Source organism: Mirounga leonina, unplaced genomic scaffold (genome assembly GCF_011800145.1).
Source record: "Mirounga leonina isolate KUSES-001 unplaced genomic scaffold, KU_Mleo_1.0 Mir_173, whole genome shotgun sequence".
NCBI lineage: Eukaryota > Metazoa > Chordata > Mammalia > Carnivora > Phocidae > Mirounga > Mirounga leonina.
Window position 1 is genome coordinate 33,368,641 of NW_023270447.1, and position 26,005 is coordinate 33,394,645.

Genomic DNA, 26,005 nt, shown 5'->3' on the forward strand with positions numbered 1-26,005 from the left:
CAAATAACAGCTCTTTAGCCTCATATTTAGGAAACAAAAAAGGAGAAACTTTGTCAAACCCAGAAGAGGTTAATAAAAGTTCAATGCTAAAATATCTGCCCTTAAGGCCAACTATATCTCAATAGAGGGAGACTCAGAGTATCTTTCTCACTCTTTGTATGAAATGGGAAAAAAAAATTAAAGAAGGAGAAAGAATTAGAAGCATGTAATCAATCCTTTCCTTTACAAATCCCAGCAATTCAGGAGACTGCCAGTGGCTAAATCTTTCAGGGACCACAGACAGGAAAAAGCCTATTAAAATGTGCCCCATTCCCACAGAAAGGGTCACTCAAGATCCTCAGACCCTTAACTCTGAATAGACTTGATGAAAGCCAACTGCTATTTTAAGAATTTAGAAGGGGATTTCCCTCCCCAAAGAAAAGAAGCCAGACATCATCAATGCTCTAACACTATTTCATCTATGGTACCAGGCATTGCTTTTCACGAACTTTCTGCAGGTTGTTAAAGCCATTAAATGAGGGCTTAGTGACTGAGAATACAGTTCATCACATACAAGGCTTCAAATATAATTGATACAAAGACCATCCCTCCAGGATTAAAGAGTTCTAATCATTCTTTGGGGCTTGCATGCTCTTTTCTTCTTGCTGGTCAAGGTAATATTAAGCCTTTCGGAAAAGGAGTATGTTGTTCTCCACGCCATTTAGGAACCACGACGCTTTTCAACTTCAGTTGGAAGAAGATAATCCAGACTACCCTACAAAGTGTACAGATCCAGCAGCTGGATACAAAATGAATCTTACTTTAAGATTTCTGGCAATTCAGTTTCATGTGATTAATAAAAATGATAGACGGATTTCTCTTGTAGAATCTTTCTCTAGTGCTCTCCATGTAACATTGTCCTGACACCCCTATTAATTGCAAGGATATCTCTGTGAACATGTAGACATTAGACACCATTATCTCCACTTGCAAATGAGAAACCTGAGGCAGAAAGAGGTCAAGTGACATAACAACAGTGTCACAAAAAGAATGGGAATAGAAATGAGAAAAACGATTTTCTCCTGGGAAACAAGAAAGCAAAAAGGATGTGATGGGATGATTTCTTCCTTTTCTCTATTGAAGGAAGGGCAAGGGCAATATTTTTACTGCCAATTTTGAAAACAACCTCCTCTGCTCTTTTTTTTTTTTTTTTCCTCCCCTGCTCTTTTTAGTGAAAAGGACAATTGCTGAATTGAGTCACTGGCTGAGCTCATTGGGCATAGAGAAGAAAAGCTACCTAACTATATGGATGCTCCACAAATCCTCTACAGGTCCCGGGCTTCTCCTACTTGACTTTTTTTTTTGTCTGGCCCGATCTCTGGGATGCGCCTCTGATGAGGGTTCCCCTTCTCTGCTATTATATTCACGAACAAATGATTGTTGAGTGATTGAATGGCTGATGTTTAAATAGTATGCTTAAGCTTTGTGAATGAGCTATAGGAAGAAGAATCACCAAGAAGGATCTTGGATAATTAAATAATCCTGCCCAATCTTCAGCTGTGTTTTTATCCATATTGTTTCCAATCTGCATCTACCTAATGGAAGTGTCAGACAGAATCCCTGTTGCAAGTTAGAACCATGAAGAGATAGAGAGGTCTCAAAGAAGGCAGTGATATAGGATTAGAATTCCCTGGCCCTTCTGTATATATAGTGAGAGATCCACCGTTAAACAATCCACTTATCCTAGATCTTTATGACAAGAAGAAATTAGCCATCTGAGATATTATAAGCAAAGTTTGTAGTAATACAATCAAAAGGAGAGACAGGCCCTTAGAAACATTCAATTCCGTAAATAAACTTCAGCATTAAGAATATTAAATAGTGCAAATATGCTTTCAGAAAAATAAAGAAGAAAAATAACAATAATAGCTAATGTATTTTCTCATTTAAACCCAGTAAAATGGGTAACATTATTATCACCTTATACATGAGAAAACTGGTTTTTAAACAAATTGCCCAAGGACACAGGTAAGGTGTGACAGAAGGGGTATTTGCAGCTGCATGGTCTGGCTCCATAGCCTCTGCTCTCAATTGGTTCATCCCGCAGCCTTCCAGTGGGGTGGCAGACCACACCAACACAGATTCCCAGAGCTGTCCATGCTGCAATCTCGGGAGAATACTGACCTTATCTGAAAAGCTGCTTCCTCCCAAGAGTAATAGGGAGAATTTTGAAATAAAAATGCTGAGAGAAGAAAGTTCACAATTATCTGTATCTCTTTTCCTAGACCAGAGTCAAGGGGGTAGCTATTGGAAATTCAGTCAATGGCAAAAGATATACTAAGACTATTTCTCCCTTATTAGCTAGAAACTCTGGCTGTGGGTCCCTACTCAGCTTGCACTCAATTAAATTCCAGGATCTTAAGAACACAAGAACGTAAATGAATCTCAGCAAGCAAGGGTTGAAAATGATGAACTGAGAAATGCACAGATAACCACAAGGCAGCATTAATATCATTACTGAAAGGTTAGCTATTCAGGAAATCGACAAGGTGCCAAGAGGGCACTCAGTGCCTCCCAGGAAATGAGAGCAGAGAAGAAACGAGGCTGAACAGAGCAAAGCCTTTGTTGACATTTTCCAAAGCTGACTTTATACAGGCCTTATCCCTCAAGAATGGAAAATGGCAGTATAAGGAACCAGTAACACTAGAAAATTGTAGGCCAGTAAGTTCACCCCCAGTCACAGGGAAGTTTTTGAAAGGTTTTAGAGGATCAAGAGGGGGCATCACCACTACTCTTCCAAGTTCAGCCCTGGGGTGAGAGAAGGTGACACGGTTACAGGAAAAGCACAGCTGTCTCCCTGGCTTTGGGAATTCTCTGGGTGTGGCTGTGTTGTATTAGAGAATGAATGACTTCGTCACAAAATGCTCTGGAATAAGAAATCCTGAGGCCAGGTTCTAGGGTGGAGTAGTATTTTTACGTTGATTCAAAAGTGAATTCTGGAATCACAGCATTCCTGTTTTCAGTCAACCCTGACTTCCTGTGCTCTTATACACACAGATACATTTATTTTGCACACACACCCATGATCCTATGTAGTGTTTCAAATGGCATATGGTGGCTTAGAACCCACTTCTAAAATAAAGAATTCAGGGATTTATCAACTGGGACCATTGAACAAGAGATGCAGGTTTGACCAGGTTTGTGTGAACAATGTGATAGTGTGAGCAGAATGAATGTGTTTTCCTCTGACTTAAATATACCTGTTTTAATTTGAAGAGAGTATGTGTCTAAGGGGATTTACTTAACGGGGTGTTAAGTAAGAGCACTATTTTTAGAATTTGTGGATGCAGCCAAAATTAAATGAGACATTCTAATGGAGGCAGCTGAGAAAGAAACATTTTAACTGGCCCTGGGAGGAAACTTTAGCTATTTCCGTTGGTATACAAAGAGAGGACAACTCAGGACTAAAGGACATTCTGGTAGTGGAGCAGGGAAGAGGGAAGGACCTGCCATTTTAATGCAGGATGAGCAACCTGAACCAAAATGAAATGTGATGGGAATGTTTGGGATATTGTCTCTGGGAACTGTGAGAATCAGGTGAGAGGCAGGGAAGAAACTACTATTCAGAGAAGATGAGGACAAGCTGGGTGGTGAATTTCTATTTAAATAATAGGTTGGAACTTGAGAGTCAGAGGGAACTCCCTGCTTCCTCTGGAAGTTTAGGGAGTTGAGTACAGACAGACTGACTTAAAGTGGAGATCAAGCATGTCAGAAATGGAAATGGAAATTATGACTGAACATCAACACCTGAATGGAACTCATAAATATGATTACAGTAATTTGTAGAACTAAATGGTTGAGGAATGCCTTCTGTTGGATACGGTACAACAAGGTTCTCTGACTAGAGTGATCATAGTCCTTCTGTGTTTTACTTTTCACCTTTAAAGAAAAATGTGTGTATACATGTGTTTTAATTGACACAGAGCACATAGAACTATGACTTAAGTTTTGAATCTATTTCATACTCTTGTATCTCATTACAGCACATGTTTTGTTCTTGAACCATGTTTTGATTCAGTGACATATGTCTCCATACTCCCAAAGCTATTTTCATATCTTTAATGTAATCAACAATAGTAAATGAAAGTAATTGTTTCAATTAATTCACATATAATATGCTTTATTAAATAGCTCACTACATTTCCCAATTAGTGGTATTAGTTTATAAATTGTGAACATGTATTTATAAAAAATATTTAGTATGAGATTAACATTATATTAGTGCAATTGATTCAAGCATATGTAGACCAGACTTCTCAGTTATTATCTTTACCTTAGTAACTGTTATCACTAGTGTAAATAGGGTGAATGTAGCACAGACTGTTGGCTGCCCAGGAAAACTCGTTTCCTCTTCTGGGCACACAGCTAAGACTGTATTACCCACTACCTCCTGCAGTAGGGTGCGTGGCCGTATGAGTGAGCTCTAGCCAATGAGATGTGACTCAAAGTGATGCATGCAATTCTCATGCCCAGGCTATTAAACACTTCATGCATATCTTATTGTCCCATTTATGCTCACTTGAATGGAGATGACCCCCAAAGAGACCTTGGAAGCCCATGTTTAAAATGGGTCTTGAGTAACTTCACGGATAAGGGCCACACCAACAACCTGTTAATTCACATGGTCAAGATACAAACCTCTATTGTTTTTGGACCATTATCCATTTTTGGGTCTATTATTGTGGCAGGTAACCTACCTTAAGAAATTCAGATTTCATCTTGGAAAACTGAATACCTTAGCTCCCCCCGCCCCCATTACTCAAAGCAGTAATGAAATTCACAGAGACCCCTTTAAAAAAATTAATTTGGAAATCTGAAGCCACACTACAGTTTTAGACAAAAACATTTCAGAACTACAAGCACCCCTTAAACCCAAAGGCCTTAAGTCCTAAGGCATCCATTGTAGGTAATGAATAAACTTCTCTTTTATGCATCCCAAATGGTATAGCTATGTCTCATCCTTGGGGAATTAAGAAAATTGTCCCTCAAATCATTTTCCATAGGACTTAATTCCTTCAGAAGTCCAGTTGAGAAGGGCTGGAAGCATCACAAAAACACGGAAATGTGTAGGCTTATATGTAAATTGATATATAATACACATATATAGTTTATATGTCTTTATCCTTCTATATGTATATTGATTTATTATATGTGTTATGTATTCTTCCAGAGTTTATAGTCTTGAATACCCATATGACCGGTGCGCACTGCAATTGTCCAATATTGAAACTTGTACTTTTGTTTTGGCTTCCTATAAAGATTCTACACTGCTGGGAACATTCTAGTATCAATCATGAATTATAAATTAGATGGTCCAGAGTGCCTTAAGTATACATAGCAACTTCCATGGAAAATACTGGATCTTGGGACCTACTCTATGTTGCAGGTATCATGGACCTGTGGATCTCAGTCTTTTGCATTCATTATTGAATGGATGAATGAACGAACGAATGAATGAATATTGTATTTTGGGCAATGATTCTCAAAACATGTATAATTCTACTATGAATTAATTCTTCAATATTCCCACTCCTCTCTGGCAGCAGAGAAGGATGAGATTGTATGACAAACGGTTAGAGCAATTGGCATTAACACTTGAAGGTCATTCTCAGTGCAGCCTGCATATTGGAACCACCAGGAGTGCTCTCTAAAAATATGATACCTGGGCCTCACCCCTTTAAATTCTGAGGTAAGTAGCATCAGTGTTTTTTTTAATTTTTAATTTATTTTATTATTTATTTATTTAAAAGATTTAATTTATTCATTTGAGAGAGAGGCAAAGAGAGCACAAGCAGGTGGAGAGGCAGAGGGAGAGGGAGAAGCAGACTCCTGGCTGAGCTGGGAGCATGCCATGGGGCTGGATCCCAGGACCTGGAGTTCATGACCTGAGCCTAAGGCAGATGCTTAACCATCTGAGCCACTCAGGTGCCCCAGCATCAGGTTTTTTGTTTTTTTTTAAGTTCTCCCATAGTTTCTAACGTGCAGCCAGGGTTGAGAAAACTGTGCTAGAACAATATTTCCTCTTCTTGTTTGGTCATAAGAATTAACTGGCAATCTTGTTTAAAAGTATGGATTTTTAGGCCCAGTTTAAGACATTCTCAGTCTTTGAATATGTTTTTGGTTTTTTAATTAGGGCCCCCAGATGATGCTTATGATTGGGAAATTTGGGAAAATACTTCATTAAACTCCAAGCTCTTCTAGACAAAGTGCTATGGCTATCATTCTCAGCTGTATCCCCAGGCATAGCACAGACTCTGGCTCATATCAAGCACTTAAGTATTTATATTAATTCATTAATTCATTTACTCTTAAAGTGGAAATGATGAGAAAAATTTGACAAAATTTAAAATGCCACGTGTGACTAGCTTAATACTAGAGATTTACAAAAGTGGCGTTATGAAGGATTTCATGAGTTTCACTGTGTGCTTTCAAGACCCACAATATTTATTGAATTGTAATCAACTGGTTTGCACTTGATATTCAGAATTCTTTGCAACGTGGTATTTGCCAGTAAATATTAAACTCTCTCTGTATAACCACTTATTGGAAAAGTCACAGGTGAAAGGCACAGCTGAGAGCAGACTCTTTAATTTATGAGAACTGAGGAATACAACTGTACCTAATAGTTCAGTAATTAGAAAAAACTTACTAATTGTGGGCGCCTGGGTGGCTCAGTTGGTTGAGTGACTGCCTTCGGCTCAGGTCATGATCCCGGAGTCCCAGGATCGAGTCCCGCACTGAGCTCCCTGCTCAGCGGGGAGTCTGCTTCTCCCTCTGACCCTCCCCGCTCTCATGCTCTCCCTATCTCATTCTCTCTCTCAAATAAATAAATAAAATCTTTAAAAAAAAGAAAAAACTTACTAATTTGTTTGTTTGTATTTGACTTATTTTATTTTTTATTTTTTTTTTTTTATGTAGGTGTTCCATGATTCATTGTTTGCATATAACATCCAGTGCTCCATTCAAACATGCCCTCTTTAATACCCATCACCAGGCTAACCCATCCCTCTGGCCCCCTGCACTCTAGAACTCTCAATTTGTTTCTCAGAGTCCATAGTCCCTCATGGTTCGTCTCCCCATCTGATTTCCCCCCCTTCATTTTTCCCTTCCTACTATCTTCTTCTTCTTTTTTTTTTTTTAAACATGTATTATTTGTTTCAGAGGTACAGGTCTGTGATTCATCAGTCTTAGACAATTCACAGCACTCACCATAGCACATACCCTCCCTAATGTCTATCATCCAGCCACCCCATCCCTCCCACCCCTCACCAGACTTATTTTACGAATGCCGGACTTTTATTTATATTTATACTCAATTGAAAGACAAATGCATACATCAACTTAAAACAATTATTAACATTTTTTATGAATAATTTTTTCTTTGGTACTTTTTGAAATCTTCACTGATTTAGTTAAATGTCATCTTCAAAATTAAAATTCTTCCAGCTCTTACCAACTTTGTCGGTTTATGATATTTGTTATTTCTCATCAGTAAGTTGGCTGTTTTAAACTGTCACTAATTATTTTCCTTTATTGTCACCCAAATAAGCTGACACTCAAAAACCAACAGTAATCTTTCTCAGATATAGATCTAGACCCCCCAATTAATTACTTAAAAAGTAATATAAAGCTATATAAAAAGAAATATTGGTATGTATGAAAATATTGTGGATTATTTTTCCATCCTTGACATACAAGAGAACAAGCGAGGGATTAGTAGCGATAACAAATGTCACTTGTCTAGTGCTTCATAGTTTACAAAATGCTTTCATAAACATATCTCATGGGAGTGCAATGGCCATTCTATGATGGAAGTATCACTATTTCATTGCATACAGTATTGGTCTTCTATACACTTATACAGGGAAAAGACCATTCATTTGATCCCTATATGTTTGCAATGATGTTTTGGTTTCAATGTCAAACAATTTGTAAAATGTACTTTTCTGAGGGAACAACAGAGAGCTGCTTGTATCCAGTAACAAGGTTTAAAGCCTTTAGTTGTAAACCATGCTTTGCAAGTTCCAATGCTGCAAAATGAATATATACATTGGGCCAAGGATAAGTTGGTAAGTTGGTAGGTAGTGAGGTCTACAACAAATTGGAAAGTGCATTCCTGTATAAAGCTATTATATTTAAAAAATATTTAGGGGTACCTGGGTGGCTCAGTTGGTTAAAGAGCTGACTCTTGATTTTGGTTCAGGTCATGTTCTCAGGGTCCTGGGATTGAGCCCCACGTTGGGCTCCACACCTAGCAGGGAGTCTGCTTGAGATTCTCTCTCTCCCTCTGAACCCCCCCAAATAAATAAATAAATCTTAAAAAAATGTTTAAAAAATATTTAAACACTGTAGACCGAAGGAAACATATCTGTGTGCCTCATAAGCAATTTCTATTCCACACTAGCAGAACATGGGTTATAAAAGAAGAAATAAAGCAGGAACACAGAAATACAAGGAGATCATATGAGAAATGAATTCGGTCACAAGAATTAGGCCTAAGGACTGAAGCACAAAGAACAAAGTTGGTAAATGGCTGATGCTCATCCAATATCATCAGCCACATTTATCTCTCTGTTCTGACTTGGTTTTATTGTTGTTGTTGTTGGGACAGCATAATATAATGTTAAGAATACTATAAGTTAAGGATGTGACCTTGGACTTAGTTTCCTTATCAGTAAAATGGAGATAATAATAACTGTATTATAGAATTGTTGTGAGATTAAATAAGAGCATACATGACAAGGGCTTAGCTCCTTTCATGTTGTGAGTGGTAAATAAATGATAGGTATTATCATCATTCTCATCATCATCATTGGAAAGAGCCACTTCCTCACTCAGCCCTTCAACTTCTCCTTAGTAAATACTTAAAGATCAAAATTAACTTTCAGACCTGTATGGTAAGTAGCTTGCCAACGGAAAAGCAGAGAGTTTTTTCCTCTCACTCATATAAATCAACAACCACAAAACCAAAGAGAGCATCCCCTCATCCGTAAGCTGATCAAAAAGCTCAAAGAGCCCCGTTCCTTTAAACCGGAACAGGTATTGGGCAAAGTTAGTCAGGCTCTACCTAAAAGCAGCCATACTTGTACCAATGAGGCCATTGCTTTCTGAAGTGATGTTCACAGAAACGCCCCAGGGATTTGGTTCAGTTAAAAATGCATTGATCGAACATCTCTGAGATGAAGAGAACAGGACCTCTGCTCTTGAAGCTCTGACATGCCCAGATTAGTGGGAGAAAGAAAAATGTAAACAGGTCATTTCAATGCAAAAATGTAAACATGTCTGAGTCCTCACTCTGATGTGCATCTTTCCCTTTCCCTTTTTCAGTGGGGCTCCATAAGCATCGTAGGCATGCAAGGGTTAGTCTGCTGTGAAAATACTGAGGGAAGACACGTACCTGTTCTTCAAGGTCTAGCTTTAGCTTTACATCCTCCAGGAAGCTTTCCACTCTACTTTGATCTTTGACTTACTTGAACTCCTTTGAAAATTGCTGCTTAATCATTTTGGTCCTTAGTCATTTTCTACCTTACATGGGAAATAAATTGTTCCTGGTATATGCTCTACGTACCCAAACAGTATAGTAAGCCCAGAAGGACTTACACTCTTTTGAGTAATAGGTGATGTTATAATCTGAAAAACTGAATGTTTTATTGTTGCCAGATTAAAGATTAGTAAAAAATAGTTCATAAATAATAGATGCAATAGTTTGGGACTCTATTACATTGAAGACACCCATGAAACCATGTTTTGTAAAACTTGAAGATGTTTTGGTACAATTTAAAGCATTTGGGTTAGATTAGAAACAGAAAAAAAGGCAAATGTAAACATATCTGTTATACAGTAAATGTTCTCTTTCCACTTTTAATCAACATTTATATATTTGGCCCTGTTTTATAACCTGGTGGTAACAACTTGCATTTAAAGGGCAACAGAACACACACTCATTTGCCCCATAATTGAGGAGTTACAGCTAGAAAAAACCTTCAATGATCACTCATTTGTTTTAATACCACATGCAAAATGGTTGGGATGTCAACACTCCTAAAACTCACAAATCATCAGTTTATATTATGCTAATTTATCACCTAAATCTATTTCCTAAATATTGTTACTGAAACTCAAAGAAAATATGTTTATTAACATAAATGCTTTTAAAAGAGAGGTAAGAAAAAACCCCTAATAACAGCAAAGAAATGACTTTTGTGTGAAAACTAATAATTTTAAATGGATTGAATCCCACACATATTTACTTCCAATATCTAAGATTCAACCACTCTCATAATCTAATTTATTTTATTTTATCTCTCCTATCTTTCATATCTGTCTCTCCCTTTCATTTCCACTGCCACTAGTGAAATTCTGCTTTTTATTACTTCTCATTTAGATTACTGCCCACAACTGCTTCACCAGTTTCTTGACTTCCCCATCAAGTTGATCTTTTACAAAGTTGCTGGATTAATCATTCCATACTACAGCTCTGAATTTGTGATTCCTAGCTCCCCCACCGCAGTGCCCACTTTCTTACAGAACAAAACCTAAACTACCTTAAGTCTAGGATTCACTGATTTTTGTGCTCTTATTCCAATTTATCTTTCTGAATTTCTTTCCCAATCCTTTGTTTCCTACATTACAAATACTATGTACATTCATATACACTTCATCCACTAAAGTGAAACTATTCATTGTTGCTATCTAATGCCTTTAACTTTCTAATCTCTATTTTCTTAATGTCTTCCCTAAGCCTAGGATACCCTTCCCAGTTCTATCCATCCTTTCGTGCCAAGCTCAAATGTTCCTCCTTCCATGAAGATGTTTCTAAATTCCTCAGAAGTAATTAATATTCTTCTTTCTAAAATTTTATAGAATTTTTAACATCTCTCTTATAAAACTTATCTTTTTATACCTACCACATACTTAGGTAAGTATTTTTCTCCTCTACTAGAACTATGAAAGCTCCTTGGGAATGGAGTCTATGGCAGCTTCACCTTGTAAGCTCTAATATACCAAGAATAAAGGCTTTAAACATAGTAGATAACCAAATAGTTGTGAACAAAAGGCTAGAGTAATCACTTTTTAGTAGTCTCAGAATTGTGGACTTTATACAGAAGATTATATATGGGATCTATATGAATCATGAAATGAAAGTTATTAAATTTCAATAATCTGACTTGTTTCATAAACTAGATCAGTGGTTGTCCAGCTATTCTCCATAACACCTTTGGGATTCCAAAGAGGTGGCCTAGAGATCTCCCTCCTTGGCAGCAGAAAATGGTAAGTGAACATATTTCTGCACCCTACATTCTGCCTTCAACTAAAGCTGCTACATTTTGTATATTGGCCTTCTTCTTCTTTTTTTTTTTTTTTAAAGATTTTATTTATTTTTGACAGAGAGAGAGCACAAGCAGGGGGAACAGCAGAGGAAGAGGGAGAAGCAGACTCCCTGCTGAGCAAGGAGCCCGTTGCGGGGCTCGATCCCAGGACCGTGAGATCATGACCTGAGCCGAAGGCAGACGCTTAACCGTCTGAGCCACCCAGGCGCCCCTATATTGGCCTTCTTGTAAGACTTTACTTAGAGAAAGCTTTCACTGTTTAAATTTCTTTTTTTTAATCCCTTGGGGTTTCACCCCCTGGCACACTATAATTTCTTATTTGTTTCAAGTCTCTAACCTACATGAGTACACCTTCACATGAAACTAGGTAAATGAGCTGCTGTGTTTTGGCTGAATTTACTAAAAACTACCAAAACGGTAGCACAAAAATGGTGTTTCAGGTAATTTAAATCAGGACCTCCTATAATACCTGACTTTGTATGAGACCTGACATGCTATAATAGTCATTGACTTGAAAACTAGCTAGCTGGTGAATCTTTTTTTTTTTTTTTTAAGATTTTTTATTTATTTGACAGAGAAAGACAGCGAGAGAGGGAACACAAGTAGGGGGAGTGGGAGAGGGAGAAGCAGGCTTCCTGCGGAGCAGGGAGGAGCAGGGAGCCCGATGCGGGGCTCGATGCGGGCCTCGATGCGGGCCTCGATGCGGGGCTCGATCCCAGGACTCTGGGATCATGACCTGAGCCAAAGGCAGACGCTTAACGACTGAGCCACCCAGGCGCCCCTAGCTGGTGAATCTTACAAACATCACTCTCTTGAAAGATCCCTGAGAGGCAGTTATATAGCTTTCTATTTCTGTAAAAGACAATGACAAAACTTTCTATAGCTTAGCCTTAAAGTAGCCTATCACCTAATTCACACAGTAGAAAACCCTGATTTGCAATATATCTAAGTGAAGTTACACTCTATCTTCAGGGGAGATACACTGAAATCTGTCTTTGACTCCTAGTCAGTTACACAATTCTATGTTCATTATTTAGGGGAAAAAAAATACCTGTTTAAGTCACGGTGTATAATTGGCTGTGTCAGGTTGTGAAGGTACTCCATACCTTTGGCAACATCTACTGCAATAATTAATTTAGACTGCAAATCAAGAATCCTAGAATTTAAAAATAGATTTAGTGAGGATGAAATGGTCAAAGCCAATAGCACATCTTTCTAAAAAGTATCAATGGAGTATGTGATTTTTTTTTCTGTATATCTTTCAGCCTTTTTTGCTTTATTGAAGATTAAGCTAAAAATTAAAAAAATCTGGAAAAATAGCTTTTCTACATCAGATCATGCTTAATTATAAATCAATTCAGATACCAACCCCTCATATTTAAAATATTCCACTTGATTTTATAATACTTATAATGCTATACTTAATTTTTTTATAATAACATAAGATGGATTCTACTCTAATAACTAAGTGAAACCACAGTCTAATTATTGCATGCCTATATCTAGGGAGTGAATTAAAATTAGATTTGTGCAAGGCTATTCTTTTTTAAAACGTTAAAAAATAAATGCTGTGACCCCTGGTAATTATTTTATTCTTAGCTTACATATATTTGCTTTATTAGTATGTCATATTTAGCCTAATTATTATAAGCTTCAGTTGCTAATTTAAATTCCTTGAATTTGTTATCTCCAACTGAATTCTTGTTAAGAAAGCACAGAAGTATTTCTATTCACTAAAACATAATTATTGGGCATAAATTATTAGCCATCTTTAAAATGCCACATTTCCTAGCACTCAGAGATTTCAGAAGGTAAAGGTGCATCCAAGCGGAAAACCTCTGTGGTATTGCAAGGATAATTCCAATGACATGTAAAATGATAAGTCAGAACAAGAGAACCATACCTCTTCTGTTCATGAAGGAGGGAGAACAGAGAACCCCCTGAAATGTACTGAGTGACGATGGCAAACTGACTGGGATCATTCAAGCAAGCACCCACAAACTGAATTACACAGGGATGATTGAGCCGGCAGAGAATGGACACCTCTCGGCAAAACATATCCACATCTGATTTGGAGCAGTAGGTGTTGGCTCGATAACTGGAAATGGCAGGAACAGGAAATCCTCAGTCAACAGAAGGGTCAAAACAAGGGGCTTGCCATGCATATCCTTCTTAAAGTTCACAACTCCAGTCTGATGCTAAATTTTCTCATTTGTTTGCTTACCGTTTTATAGCCACTATTTTATTTCTGCATCGTCCTTTATATACTTTCCCAAAAGAACCTGAAATTGTTTAAGAGAAATAAATAAACACATTATCTTGAGCTCGTGAAACTAAAGCAGACTAGTCTTTTCTTAGGTTACCTGAGCCGATAATTTCATGGAACTCAATTTCTGAGAGCTGAAGATGGAAATGTGAAGGCAATCCAGCCCTTAGGAGGAGCACATCTGCCTTTTCTGCAAACAGGAATTGTTATTTTATTTTTAAAGACAAAAAACACACGTGGATGTGTACACATGATGCACATATATACTTTACTTAGCCAAAAATGTCATTGCCTAGTAACATTTAATTTTCCAAATACAATTGACTACTTGGAGATACTAAAACCTTATCACAAATGATCCCTATCCCTTTGCATTAAAAACACTGTTTTCTGTCTCTGTCCCCAGACCTTTGATATCAGGGCTAAGTGTTTATTCCTAATTTGATCAATAACTAGCTCATCTGCATGACACGGCAACCCTGCAGTACACACAGTTCATATCACATTATGATAAGGAGTTTTATCTGGTCGATCCCTGCAACCTATCACAATGGGCTTAGACAAATATCCATAAGCTAAACCTCAGAGGGATGCCAATTAGATGTCAAAAAATAAGTACATGAATCATTCAGAGGAAATATCTCAAACCCAAAATAGTTTTTAAAAACTTCAAATTCTAAATAAATATAAATTTATAGTTGAATCATATAAATATGTGTATATATATTAATTTTCCTGATTCAATGGTATTAATTTCTATGTGCAGCATACATTCAAAAATTTCCCGAGGTATTACTTATTTGGGATCTTTTGGAAAATAACTTGTTTTTTAAAATTTATTTTCCTATGGCAAACCTATTCCCAATTCTCCTTAGAGATATTAATATTTGTAATTTAGACTTCATTAAAAATACAAATGTCTATAAGAATTTGATCTTCCTTTAATACTTGGGAAATTTTCACTGCTATACCTTCATGAGTCTAGATAGCATATGCAAAATAGTACAGCGGGCAAGGTTAATTATGGAGAGAATTGTTTGTTGCTAATATTGTTTATGCAGGCAAACTAGTCATCATTTATAATATGTAAAGCAAAACAGAAAGTTATCATATTTGAGGCAATAGTTATCCTTAGTAATAAAATATAACAATTGTCTCATATTAAAATACCTTTTGTCATGCTTTTAATCTTCCCCAAGGGGGATGGAAGAGACACATAGGAGCCATCTAGAAATCAAATTATATTATAGAGTTGAAAGTAGCATTTTTTCCACATAAATACTAAACATTATAAAAAGAAGCAGGTGACAAAAGAAATTTGCTAAGAAAACCAACTGAGAATATAGTTTTAACCCAGGTCTTTTTCTGGATACTGAAACTGTATAGCAAGTGTTTATTTAGAGAGTACATAAAAAGATTAAAAACAAAAAACCAAAGTGTAGTAGACTCCGGAAGATTTAATTTGTGTCTGGGTATGAGTATTCTCTGGCCTGCCTTAATAGACTACTGAAATGGAAAACGACTGCTCTCAGCTCACCCGGGCCTTCCTGGTCATGCATAAGCCTCATAAACATCCAGTCCAGAGAATGCTAAACCTGAAGGAACTGCAGATTAGTGAGTTAGAAAACAGCTTAAGTGAAGGCTTCTTTATTTTCAGCCTTACCAAGACATAAGTTTTCTTAAAATAAAGCCAATCTGACATGCCCTCATCCCTAACCCCAGAAAAATAGTAATAGAAATAAAGGTTTACCTTTAGGCACAATATTGTACTAACAACAAAAACTTATTAAGAAAGGGATACCTCCTCCAGGCTGAGAATATTCATTACAGGGTAATTCATCCTGTGGTCTCTTATAATGCTTCAGGAGTGTGACGATTGCATCGTGTCCTTCATGGAAAGACAAAAAGGACAAAGGGTCTTAATTTTTGTTTGATTTATTCAGCTCATCATACAACTCAAAAGTGACTAGAGGTAGCTTGAAACATAGGATATATCTTAAGAGATAATATATTGCAATAGGAATTTAGTACTTTCACCTACTCATTCATTCATTCAAAACAATTCATTGAAACTCTACTGCATGTGAAGCACTATTTTAAGCACTATATTGGATAGTAGGGATACAAAGAACAAGGTGACTATGGTCCTATCCTTAAGAAGCTTAGCGTAGTTGAATATAAATGAGAATTTCTAAATGAAGAAATATGAGGTGCTAAGGGCACCATTACAAGGGTAAAAAGCACATATGGTAACCAGGAGAGAGGGATGTGTTTGCTTTGATTGAACATTACATTCGGTTGGCAACTGCAGCATAACATGGCACTAAGATAATTAACATAGGTTTTTGTGGCAGGAGACAGCTGTCTCTGTCTGTCTGCCTATAAATATTTGTACTTCCCATTCATGGGGTGATTTCGTCACTCGGAATGGCTGTCCACTCAGGGACAACAGTTCCCTATCGCCCTTGCATCCAGATGCGGCCTTGTGACAAATTCTCACCAAGGGAACATGAGCAAAAGCCATGCCACTTCCAACTCTGAGCTTTAAGAAAAACGCTCAGCCTTCTCTACTCTTCCCTTCTGCTGGCTGGATGCAGAAGGTTCTGAGGCCCTAAGGGATGGGAAAAAGCCATCCATTGACCAGAAATGCCCACACTGGACTTCTATACAACTGATAAATAAATTTCTATTATATAACACCATCCAAATTAGGAGATTTATTAACTACAGTAGGTAACATATTGTGAAAGATAAAAAATGCTAAATGCTCTTCTGAGTAGACCCATGATTTTCAATAGAACTAAACTTTTTGATACTATTTTATGTTTTAACTGTAAAAATGATCTACTGAAGCTAGTTTATACAAGAGAAAAACAAAGTCAGCCTTTAAAACTCTGCCAAGAGACTTGTGAAATGCAACAGAACTCATTGTAAAAATGGCAAGATTTAGGAATTGAAAAATCATACACGCTTATCCATCCCAGAGGGGTCACTTGTTCAGAATACACCTAGTTAATGTAGAGAGTATATGCTGAGAGTTATGCCTGCTTATCAAATCCCCCCTTCAAAAAAAAGAATTAAAATTAATAGAGCATGCAGATCATGAGATGGGGTAATTAAGATACTAACTAGATTAAAAGCTTTTCCAAATGTAATATCCCAACACCAGTTTCTTCAAGAAAACAACATTATGATAACAATTGCTAAAATTTGTAGCAAAACTTAAATCTACAGAGTTAACAACTAGTGCCCATTTTCTTATCCATAGATTTCTTTTTTTTTTTTTTAAGATTTTATTTATTTATTTTACAGAGAGAGACACAGCAAGAGAGGGAACACAAGCAGGGGGAGTGGGAGAGGGAGAAGCAGGCTTCCCGCGGAGGAGGAAGCCCGATGTGGGGCTTGATCCCAGGACCCTGGGATCATGACCTGAGCAGAAGGCAGTCGCTTAACGACTGAGCCACCTAGGCGCCCCTTATCCATAGATTTCAATTCATGACTGGTTGATCTGTAATTTTCTCAAATCATAGACATAGGTTATGATGAGATAATGAGGAGCCTGTCCTATTAGCATTTTTTCTTTGTATCTTCCTGTGCTCACAATCAGGGAAACCTCCAGACCTCAATGGCATGAGCCAACAGGCACATTTCTAAAGAGCCTAATATGGGGTGCCTGGATGGCTCAGTTGGTTAAGCATCTGCCTTCAGCTCAGGTCATGATCTGGGGGTCCTGGGATCGAGTCCCGCATCAGGCTCCCTGCTCAGCGGGGAGCCTGCTTCTCCCTCTCCCTCTGCCTGCCGCTCCCCCTGCTTGTGCTGTCTCTCTCTCTCTGTCAAATAAATAATAATAATAAAAATTAAAATTAAAAAAGAGCCTAATAGGCAGAAGGAACAGATAATGTAAAGGTTCCAAGATGGGAGGAAATACGACCGCTGCAGAAATGAAAGGCGGGCAGTGTGGCTGAAATATCACAAGCAAGGGTGAGAGTGGTTCCAGACTTGGGTGGAGAAATAGATAAGCACATATCATGTGCAGAAGTGCTTCATATACTTTGTAGTGTGTATAAGAATCACAGGGAGCATAGGCTATTTACTTTCTTTAAAGATTTTGAAGATTTACTTTCTTTAAAGATTTACTTTCTTTAAAGATTCAAGTTAGTTAACATATAGTGTAATATTAATTTCAGAGGTAGAATTGAGTGATTCATCACTTACATATAACATCCATTGCTCAACACAAGTGCCCTCCTTAATGCCCATCACCCATTTAGCCCATCCTCCCACACACCTCCCCTCCCCTCCAGCAACCCTCAGTTTGTTCCTTATAGTTAAGAGTGTTTTATGGTTTGCCTCCCTCTCTGTTTTTCTCTTCTTTTATTTTTCCTGCCCCTCCTCTATGTTCATCTGTTTTGTTTCTTAAATTCCACATATAAGTGAAGTCAGATGGTATTTGTCTTTCTCTGACTGACTTATTTCACTTAGCAAAATACCCTCTAGTTCCAACCACATCATTGCAAATGGCAAGATTTCATTCTTTTTGATGGCTGAGTAATTTTCCACTGTATGTATATATATATATACACACCACATCTTCTTTATCCATTCATCAGTCGTTAGATATCTGGGCTCCTTCTATAATTTGGCAATTGTTGATAATGCTGCTATAAACATCCTTCAAATCACTATTTTGTATCCTTTGGATAATACCTAATAGGGCAATTGCTGGATCATAGGGTAGTTCTATTTTTAACTTTCTGAGGAACCTCCATAATGTTTCCCAGAGTGGCTGCACCAGTTTGCATTCCTACCAACAGGGTAAGAGGGTTCCCGTTTGTCCACATCCTCACCAACATCTGTTGTTTCCTGAATTGTTAATTTTAGCCATTCTGACCATTGTGAGGTGATATATCATGGTGGTTTTGATTTGTATTTCCCTGATGATAAGTGACGTTGAGCATTTTTTCATGTGTCTGCTAGCCATTTGTATGTCTTCTTCTGAGAAATGTCTGTTCATGTATTCTGTGTATTTCTTGACTGGATTTTTTATTTTTTGGGTGTTGAGTTTGATAAGTTCTTTATATATTTTGGATACTAACCCTTTATCCAGTATGTTATTTACAAATATCTTCTCCCCTTCTGTTGGCTGTCTTTTAGTTTTGTTGATTATTTCTTTTGCTGTGCAGAAGCTTTTTGTCCTGATGAAGTCCCAATAGTTCATTTTTGTTTTTGTTTCCCTTGCCTCTAGAGATGTGTCCAGTAAGAAGTTGCTGCAGCCAAGGTCAAAGAGGTTGCTGCCTGTGCTATCCTCTAGGATTCCTGTTTCACACTTAGGTCTTTCATCCATTTGGAATTTATTTTTGTGTATGGTGTAAGAAAGTGGTCCAGTTTCATTGGTCTGCATGTGGCTGTCCAGTTTTCCCAACACCATTTGTTGAAGAACTGTCTTTTTTCCATTGGATATTTTTTCCTGATTTGTTGAAAATTAGTTGACCATATAGCTGTGTGTCCATTTCTAGGTTCTCTATTTTGTTCCATTGATCTATGAGTCTGTTTTTGTGCCATTATCACACTCTCTTGATGATTACAGCTTTGTAATACAGCTTGAAGTCTGGGATTGTGATGCCTCTAGTTTGGTTTCCTTTTTCAACATTCCTTTGGCTCTTCGGGTTTTTTTCTGGTTCCATACAAATTTTAGAATTCTTTGTTCTAGCTCTGTGGAAAATGCTGGTGGTATTTTGATAGGGTTTGCATTAAGTGGGTAGAATGCTTTGGGTAGTAGAGACATTTTAACAGAATTTTTTCTTCCAATTCATGAGCTTGGAATGTTTTTCCATTTCTTTGTGTCTTCCTCAATTTCTTTCATCACTGTTTTATAGTTTTCGGAGTACAGATTTTTTCCTCCTTTGTTAAGTTTATTCCTATCTTACGATTTTTAGTGCAATTGTAAATGGGATTGATTCCTTGATTTCTCTTTCTGCTGCTTCATTATTGGTGTATAGAAATGCAACAGACTTCTGGGCATTGATTTTATATCCTGTGGCTTTGCTGAATTCCTGTATCAATTCTAGCAATTTTTTGGTGGAGTCTTTCAGGTTTTCCACATAGAATATCATGTTATTTGCAAAAAGTGAAAGTTTGACTTCTTCCTTGCCAATCTGTATGCCTTTATTTCTTTTTGTTGTCTGGTTGCTGAGGCTAAGACTTCCAGTCCTATGTTGAACAACAGTGGTGAGGGTGGACATCCTTGTCTTCTTCCTGACTGTAGGGGAAAAGTTCTCAGTTTTTCCCCACTGAGGATATTAACTATGGGTCTTTTGTGTATGGCATTTATGATGTTGAGGTATGTTCCCTTTATTCCTACTTTGTTGAGGGTTTTTATCAAGAAAGGATGCTGTATTTTGTCAAAGCTTTTTCTGCATCTATTGAGAGGAACATATGTTTCTTATCCTTTCTTTTATTAATGTGGTGTATCATATTGATTGATTTGGGGATGTTGAACCACCCCTACAGCCCGGGAATAAATCCCACTTGGTTGTGGTAAATAATCCTTTCAATGTACTGTTGGATTCATTCAGCTAGTATCTTGTTGAGGAATTTTGAATCCTTATTCATCAGGCATATTGGTCTATAATTCTTCTTTTTCAGTGGAGTCTTTTTCTGGTTTTGGAATCAAGGTAATGCTGGCCTCATAGAATCAGTTTAGAAGTTTTCCTTCCATTTCTACTTTTTTGAACAGTTTCAGAAGTATAAGTATTAATTTTTCTTTAATTGTTTGGTAGAATTCCCCTGGGAAGCCATCCAGCCCTAAACTTTTGTTGGGAAATTTTTGATTACTGATTCAACGTCCTTGGGGTTATGGGTCTGTTCAGATTTTTCTATTTCTTCCTTTTGGTAATTTATGTGTTTCCAGAAATTTATCCATTTCTTCCAGATTACCTAATTTGTTGGCATATGATTGCTCATAATATTCTCTTATAATTGTTTGTATTTCTTCAGTGTTGGTTGTGATCTCTCCTCTTTCATTCATGATTTAATTTATTTGGGTCCTTTCCCTACCTCTCTCTCTCTCTTTCTCTCTCTCTCTGATAAGTCTGGCTAGGGGTTTATCAATTTTGTTAATTCTTTCAAAGAACTAGCTCCTAGTTTTGTTGATGGAGCGCATGTTAAACCACAGATTCCTGAGTGCTACTCCCAGGGATTCTGACTGAAAGGTCTATAGCGGGACCTGAGAGTTGCTTTTCTAACAAAGTCTCAAGTGATGCTGATTAGGAGTCCACACTTTGACACTTTGGATGTGGAGCTTTGGAATTTAAGACAAGAAATTTGGATTTTATTGTAGGTGAGATGGAGGGCCACTTTAATTAGCTGAAGGATATGATTTGTTTTACTTTTAAAAAAGATCCTTATTTACAGATTAGAGCTATGATATGTCCTTCTAGGTTGTTGTAAAGATTAAGTGAGATAGTGCATGTGCCTACAATTCTAACATGTAAATATGCCTTTCAGATCTTTTCACTGCTTTCTTGCCTTACTATTTTGGCCCAAGAATTTTAAATGAACTTGGAAACTCTTATGGAACTTCACATAAATTTTCTAAACACCAATATATTCCATTTCTATTGCTGCTGTGGTTAATTACTGCAAACTTAGTGGTGTAAACAACTTTATTATCTTATAGTTTTAGAAGTCAGAAGTCCAACATAGTTCTCAATGGGCTAAAATCTAGATGTTGGCAGGCCTTCATTCCTTTCTAGAGGCTCTGGAGGAACATCCATTTCCTTGCTTTTTCCAGCCTCGAAAGGCCATGGACATTCCTTGGCTATGGCCCCTTTTTATATTTTCAAAGCTATCAATAGCTGGCTGAATCCTTCTCACTCCATTTCGCTTTGACCTCTGCTTCTGCCTCCCTCTTCCACATTTAAGGACCCTTGCTATTACATTGGGCCCACCGGGATAATCCAGGATAATCTTTCTCAAAAAGTCATCTAATTAGCAGCCTTAATTCCCCTTTCCCACGTAAGGCAGATACTCATAAGTTGCTGGAAATTGGACCTGGACATCTTTGGGGGGGCCATCACTCTGCCTACCACCCCCAGCATGATGTAATTTCAGTGTGCTCTGTTGGCGCATTGGTGCTGGCTCCCATTGAGCGCCTCCCTTTCTTCCCCATTGCTGATGGCCATTTTAGTCTCAGGATAAAAGTAGCACCACTAGCAAAAAGTTCTCTGAAATTAAAATACCCCTTCATCTGTCCTGCTGCTAGATTCATAGGTTCTGAGGCTTATCTGCTCCTCACTGCATTGTTTGCCCGCTCAGTTTAATAGGAACTGTGGTGCTTTTAGTTGTTCATTTACTTAATTTGGTCTTTAAATGTTTGGGACCAGGAAAAACAAAACAAAACAAAATATATTTTCTTATTTCTCTTTCTCCTTTGGGAAAAATAAAACAACTTAAACCCCAAGCATTTGCCCAAGCATAACAAAGCTTACTTAAATCACAAAGTCCACCTCCCTGCCTGTCTCAACCTCTCTGTTGGACTGACTATGGCTGACAGTGGAGCGAGCCTCCTGCTTTCCCTAGTGAAGCAGAAAGCCGCATCTTGAATCCTGACCGTCTGTGTAAGTCAGTGATCACACCCTTGATGTTACCTTTCATTTCAATAGCTCTCTTGGCTCCATTTGCTCTGAGCAGTTTTAATTTCCTGCCAGCACAGTGGCACAATTTGCTGGCATTTTCTTTGGGATGCTTTTCATCAAGAGCCTAATGAGTGCCTGGGTTCTGGCTGATGATAAGCATGAGGCTGCCAGGGAAATGCCAAGAGGCCCCTCAGCTCTGGAAGGCATCTCCGCCTGATTTCCCACCTCCTGCTAACTGTGGGCTGAGGCACACATGTATGGGAAATTCTTCACTGCTATCACTTCTCTGACAAACTACCAAAGTGTATGCAGAAAAACCTGAAAATCACTAGGGCCCAGCTCCCTGATACTTGGTCACAAGGAGTTAAGTAGAAAACTGCCTTGGTGGAACTCACTAAATGGACTTGCTAAGGCAAACTCCTGATAATGGATATACCCAGATAACCAAGACACACTAATGGAACATGTCCAGAGATAATCAAACTTTCACTAATTAAATAAAATGTTTTCCCATATCTAAGAATTTACTATCTACATCCAAGTATTTTACCCAAAACAGGAGGTTGCTATGTTATTAGCCTAATGCAGTTATAATAATGCTTTGCACTTTCAGAAGATTATTGATTGGAGCCCATGGAGTTTTTGCCAGTTTGGAGTGTCTTTCATTTCCTGCATCCCACTCTGCAAGTCTGTCTGTATTACTCAAGTCCCATGCTTTCCCTTTAATTCATCATCTTCTTCTGTTCCTTTCCTTATACTTGGGGGCGATTCCTCCCAATCTCAAACTTCTTTGCTTTCAACTTTCTGCATATCTTTATTTTATAACCTAGATTGTTTTTTGAGGCTACAAGTCCATCTGAAGGGCTGTTACAAAGACAGTTTAGTATGTATATCATGGTCATGTATACAACAGAGGGTTAGTAATTATTCAAGAAGGAAAAGGACACATTTTACTATATCCCTATAAAGGGTATCTCTCCAACCCCACCATTTTGTCTTAGGAACAATGAATGCTGTTTACTGCTATAAAAAATTATTTTAATAACATAGAAGAAAACTTGCTATGAAAATTATTTTAAGTACTAGGTCTAAAGATTAATGGTAAATAACACTAGTACTAAGATCTTCTCCCTGACGTTGTGACTCTGAGGCCCTCTGGGTCTAAGGTAGAAAATATAGGGATTAGGTCTTGATTAGGTAAGCCAAGGACTTCCTATTGACCTCACATGTTCAAAATGCCTAGGTGATCAAAGGAGCAGTTTCAGCCTTTCTTTGTCATACCCAAAGGAGGAAACTTTCACAGCAATGATACAGACGAGACTTTGCTCAATATTTTGCTATCTCCTCTTCGCATCATGTTAAAAACTCATCTCAGGTAGGAAAAACTCATTTTCCACAAGCACTGAAAAGTGGGATCAAGGATGGCTCCTGATGTTTGTTCTTGCTCCTGCCAATCCTGGCCCATACACTATCATTTAAATAAGAGGCAAGAAAAATTCAAGACTTGCTATATCTTCTCATCACTTAAATCTGAAAGATACTTTCACAAGAAAGGGTACACACATCCCTCTTCCCCCATATTCTTGTCCATTAATCCCCAAATCACCAGGCCCAAACAAGAATGTCACCAGTCCTTCTTCACCCTGAGATAAGAACCTACCATCATGAATGCTTTTGCCCAAACAACTCTATACAAACCAAGTTATTAAGCATTCTTCTTTCCTTCTTTTCTCTCCTTCCCATTTGGCTTTCTTTTCCCTTCTACAAATATATATTGAGCACACATTAGAGATCAGCTCAAGAAACATCTTCCCAGGGAAGCCCTCCATGACTTCTTGATTTTAAATAGTATCCTTTAACTTTTTACTCAGTGTTGTGTTTCCTTTTTATTTTATTCATAGGACTTATTTTCTGATAGTTTCTATTTGTTTTCTTGCTCATGACCTATTTCTTCTGCTAGAAATACAAACTTCCTAAGAACAGGGTCTAACTCACTGTTTTACCTCAGTTCCTAGCACAGTGTCTATCACATATTAGGTTTGTAATAAATTTTTTGGAATGAATGACTGGAACCAGGTATGAGAGATATAATGTTGAAATATAAATGTCCTTAATCTTGTAATGAATGCTTTCTAGAATAAAAGAAAAAAATAATGATACAAATGCTCAAATTTTATTTAGCCAAGTTCTAGGAAGGAAAAGGTGGAGGATGCTGTGAGTGAGCATAACAGTTGCTATTTTACAGTAGGCTAGAAGGGTCAGGAAAGAGATCTTTAAGGAACTGTCTTTTAAGCTGAACTTGAAAGATGAATATGAGTTGATTTTAAGTCCAAAGACAATGCACGAAGTAACCGCTTGAGCTAAAGCCGACCCAAATATGAGTTGATTAAGCAAAAAGAAGGCATAAGAGCCAGAGGGAAATATTTCATAGTTCCAGTGCATAGAAAGAGGAGTTTTATTTAGAGCATTCTTTAAAATCATCTGCCTATTAAAATTTAAGTATTAGAACTGTGCTGTTAATTAGAAACCCACAATATTTAAAGAAATATCTACAGAGACAACAGAATAGTGGTGAGTGGTATTCTTGAGAACATCTACTATATTATGACAAACTAGATGCCATTTAGTGAGACATGAAATTGAACGTTATGACTGAGATATCTGCTCATTCTTTAATTCACTTCAAGAAACACATATTGAACACCTACTAGGAATCAGTCATTGAATTAGCTTTTTGGAAGACAAAAAATTAATAGCTCAAATGTTTGTTCTCAAAAAGTTTATAATCTGGTAAGGGGCAGAGTGTTTCAATATGCAGTGGTAAATACAGAGATAGAGATGCACATATGGTGTAATAAAACATAAGAAAGGACATGTATGCTAGCCTGGAACATCAGGGAAGACTTTCAGGAAGAGAGGATCTGTAAACTGAGTTTTGAAAGCTAAGTAGTGATCAGAAATTGAGAGTGGAGTGGGTTAGGGAGAATGGGAGGTGGAGAGGACTGTATGAGGAAAGGCTTGGAAACATGGAATAACATGATATACATGGGGAAGAATGAGTATCTTTGTATTACTATCATGTGGATAGATACTGTCTCACAGGGTAATTGTGCACATATGATAAGTTAATGCATATGAATTATTTAGAATATGCCTGGTACCGAGTGAACCCCCACTGAATGTTAGTGATGTAGTGGATGTAATGATGATTGCAGCATGTGGGGTCATTCACATGACAGGAATGACTAGATATGAGGTCTGAGAGGTAGGAAGGGCACAGGGCATGGGCACAGGGTATGCCATGATGACACACTGGAACTTTTTAAATAGGTAATTGTGTACCAGTGAAAGATGTTAAGCTGGGGAATGCTATGAATTCCTATTTACACCTTGAATACTTCTTCAAAACCACAGCTAGAAAATGGAATCAAAGAAGCTAAAGACAAAAAAAAGAAAAAAAAGAAAGAGTAGTTATGAAGCTATTAAAATGGATCAGGAGAAAGATAAGGTTATGAACTGAAACAGTGACAGTAAAAATTAAAAAAAAAAAGGATGGATTAAATGTACTTGTGAGGTAAAATCATGAGAACTTTTGATTGAATGGATATGGGGAAAGAGAGATTGAGGGAGAAAAAGTCACCAAGCATCAATCCAGATCTCTGACTTCAGTGACTAAGTGGATGGTAATGCCATTAAATGATTGAATGAATAAGAGATATGGTAGGAGAAACTGA

General features: G+C 37.5%; 1 protein-coding gene across 4 annotated transcripts in view; it reads right to left on the reverse strand.

The window, feature by feature from the left end:
• LOC118019268 (serine/threonine-protein kinase TNNI3K) overlaps positions 1-26,005 on the reverse strand; it is a 306,409-nt gene that overhangs the window by 147,482 nt on the left and 132,922 nt on the right. The window contains exons 12-17 of one of the 4 annotated variants that reach the window (XM_035018268.1): positions 15,437-15,523; positions 14,806-14,862; positions 13,733-13,825; positions 13,594-13,651; positions 13,273-13,467; positions 12,421-12,525 (exon numbers count right to left, since the gene is read on the reverse strand). In XM_035018268.1, coding sequence (XP_034874159.1) covers positions 12,421-12,525; positions 13,273-13,467; positions 13,594-13,651; positions 13,733-13,825; positions 14,806-14,862; positions 15,437-15,523 — 595 coding nt within the window. The remainder of the gene's footprint in view (positions 1-12,420; positions 12,526-13,272; positions 13,468-13,593; positions 13,652-13,732; positions 13,826-14,805; positions 14,863-15,436; positions 15,524-26,005) is intronic. The other 3 variants (XM_035018269.1, XM_035018270.1, XM_035018271.1) reach the window with 3 other exon arrangements.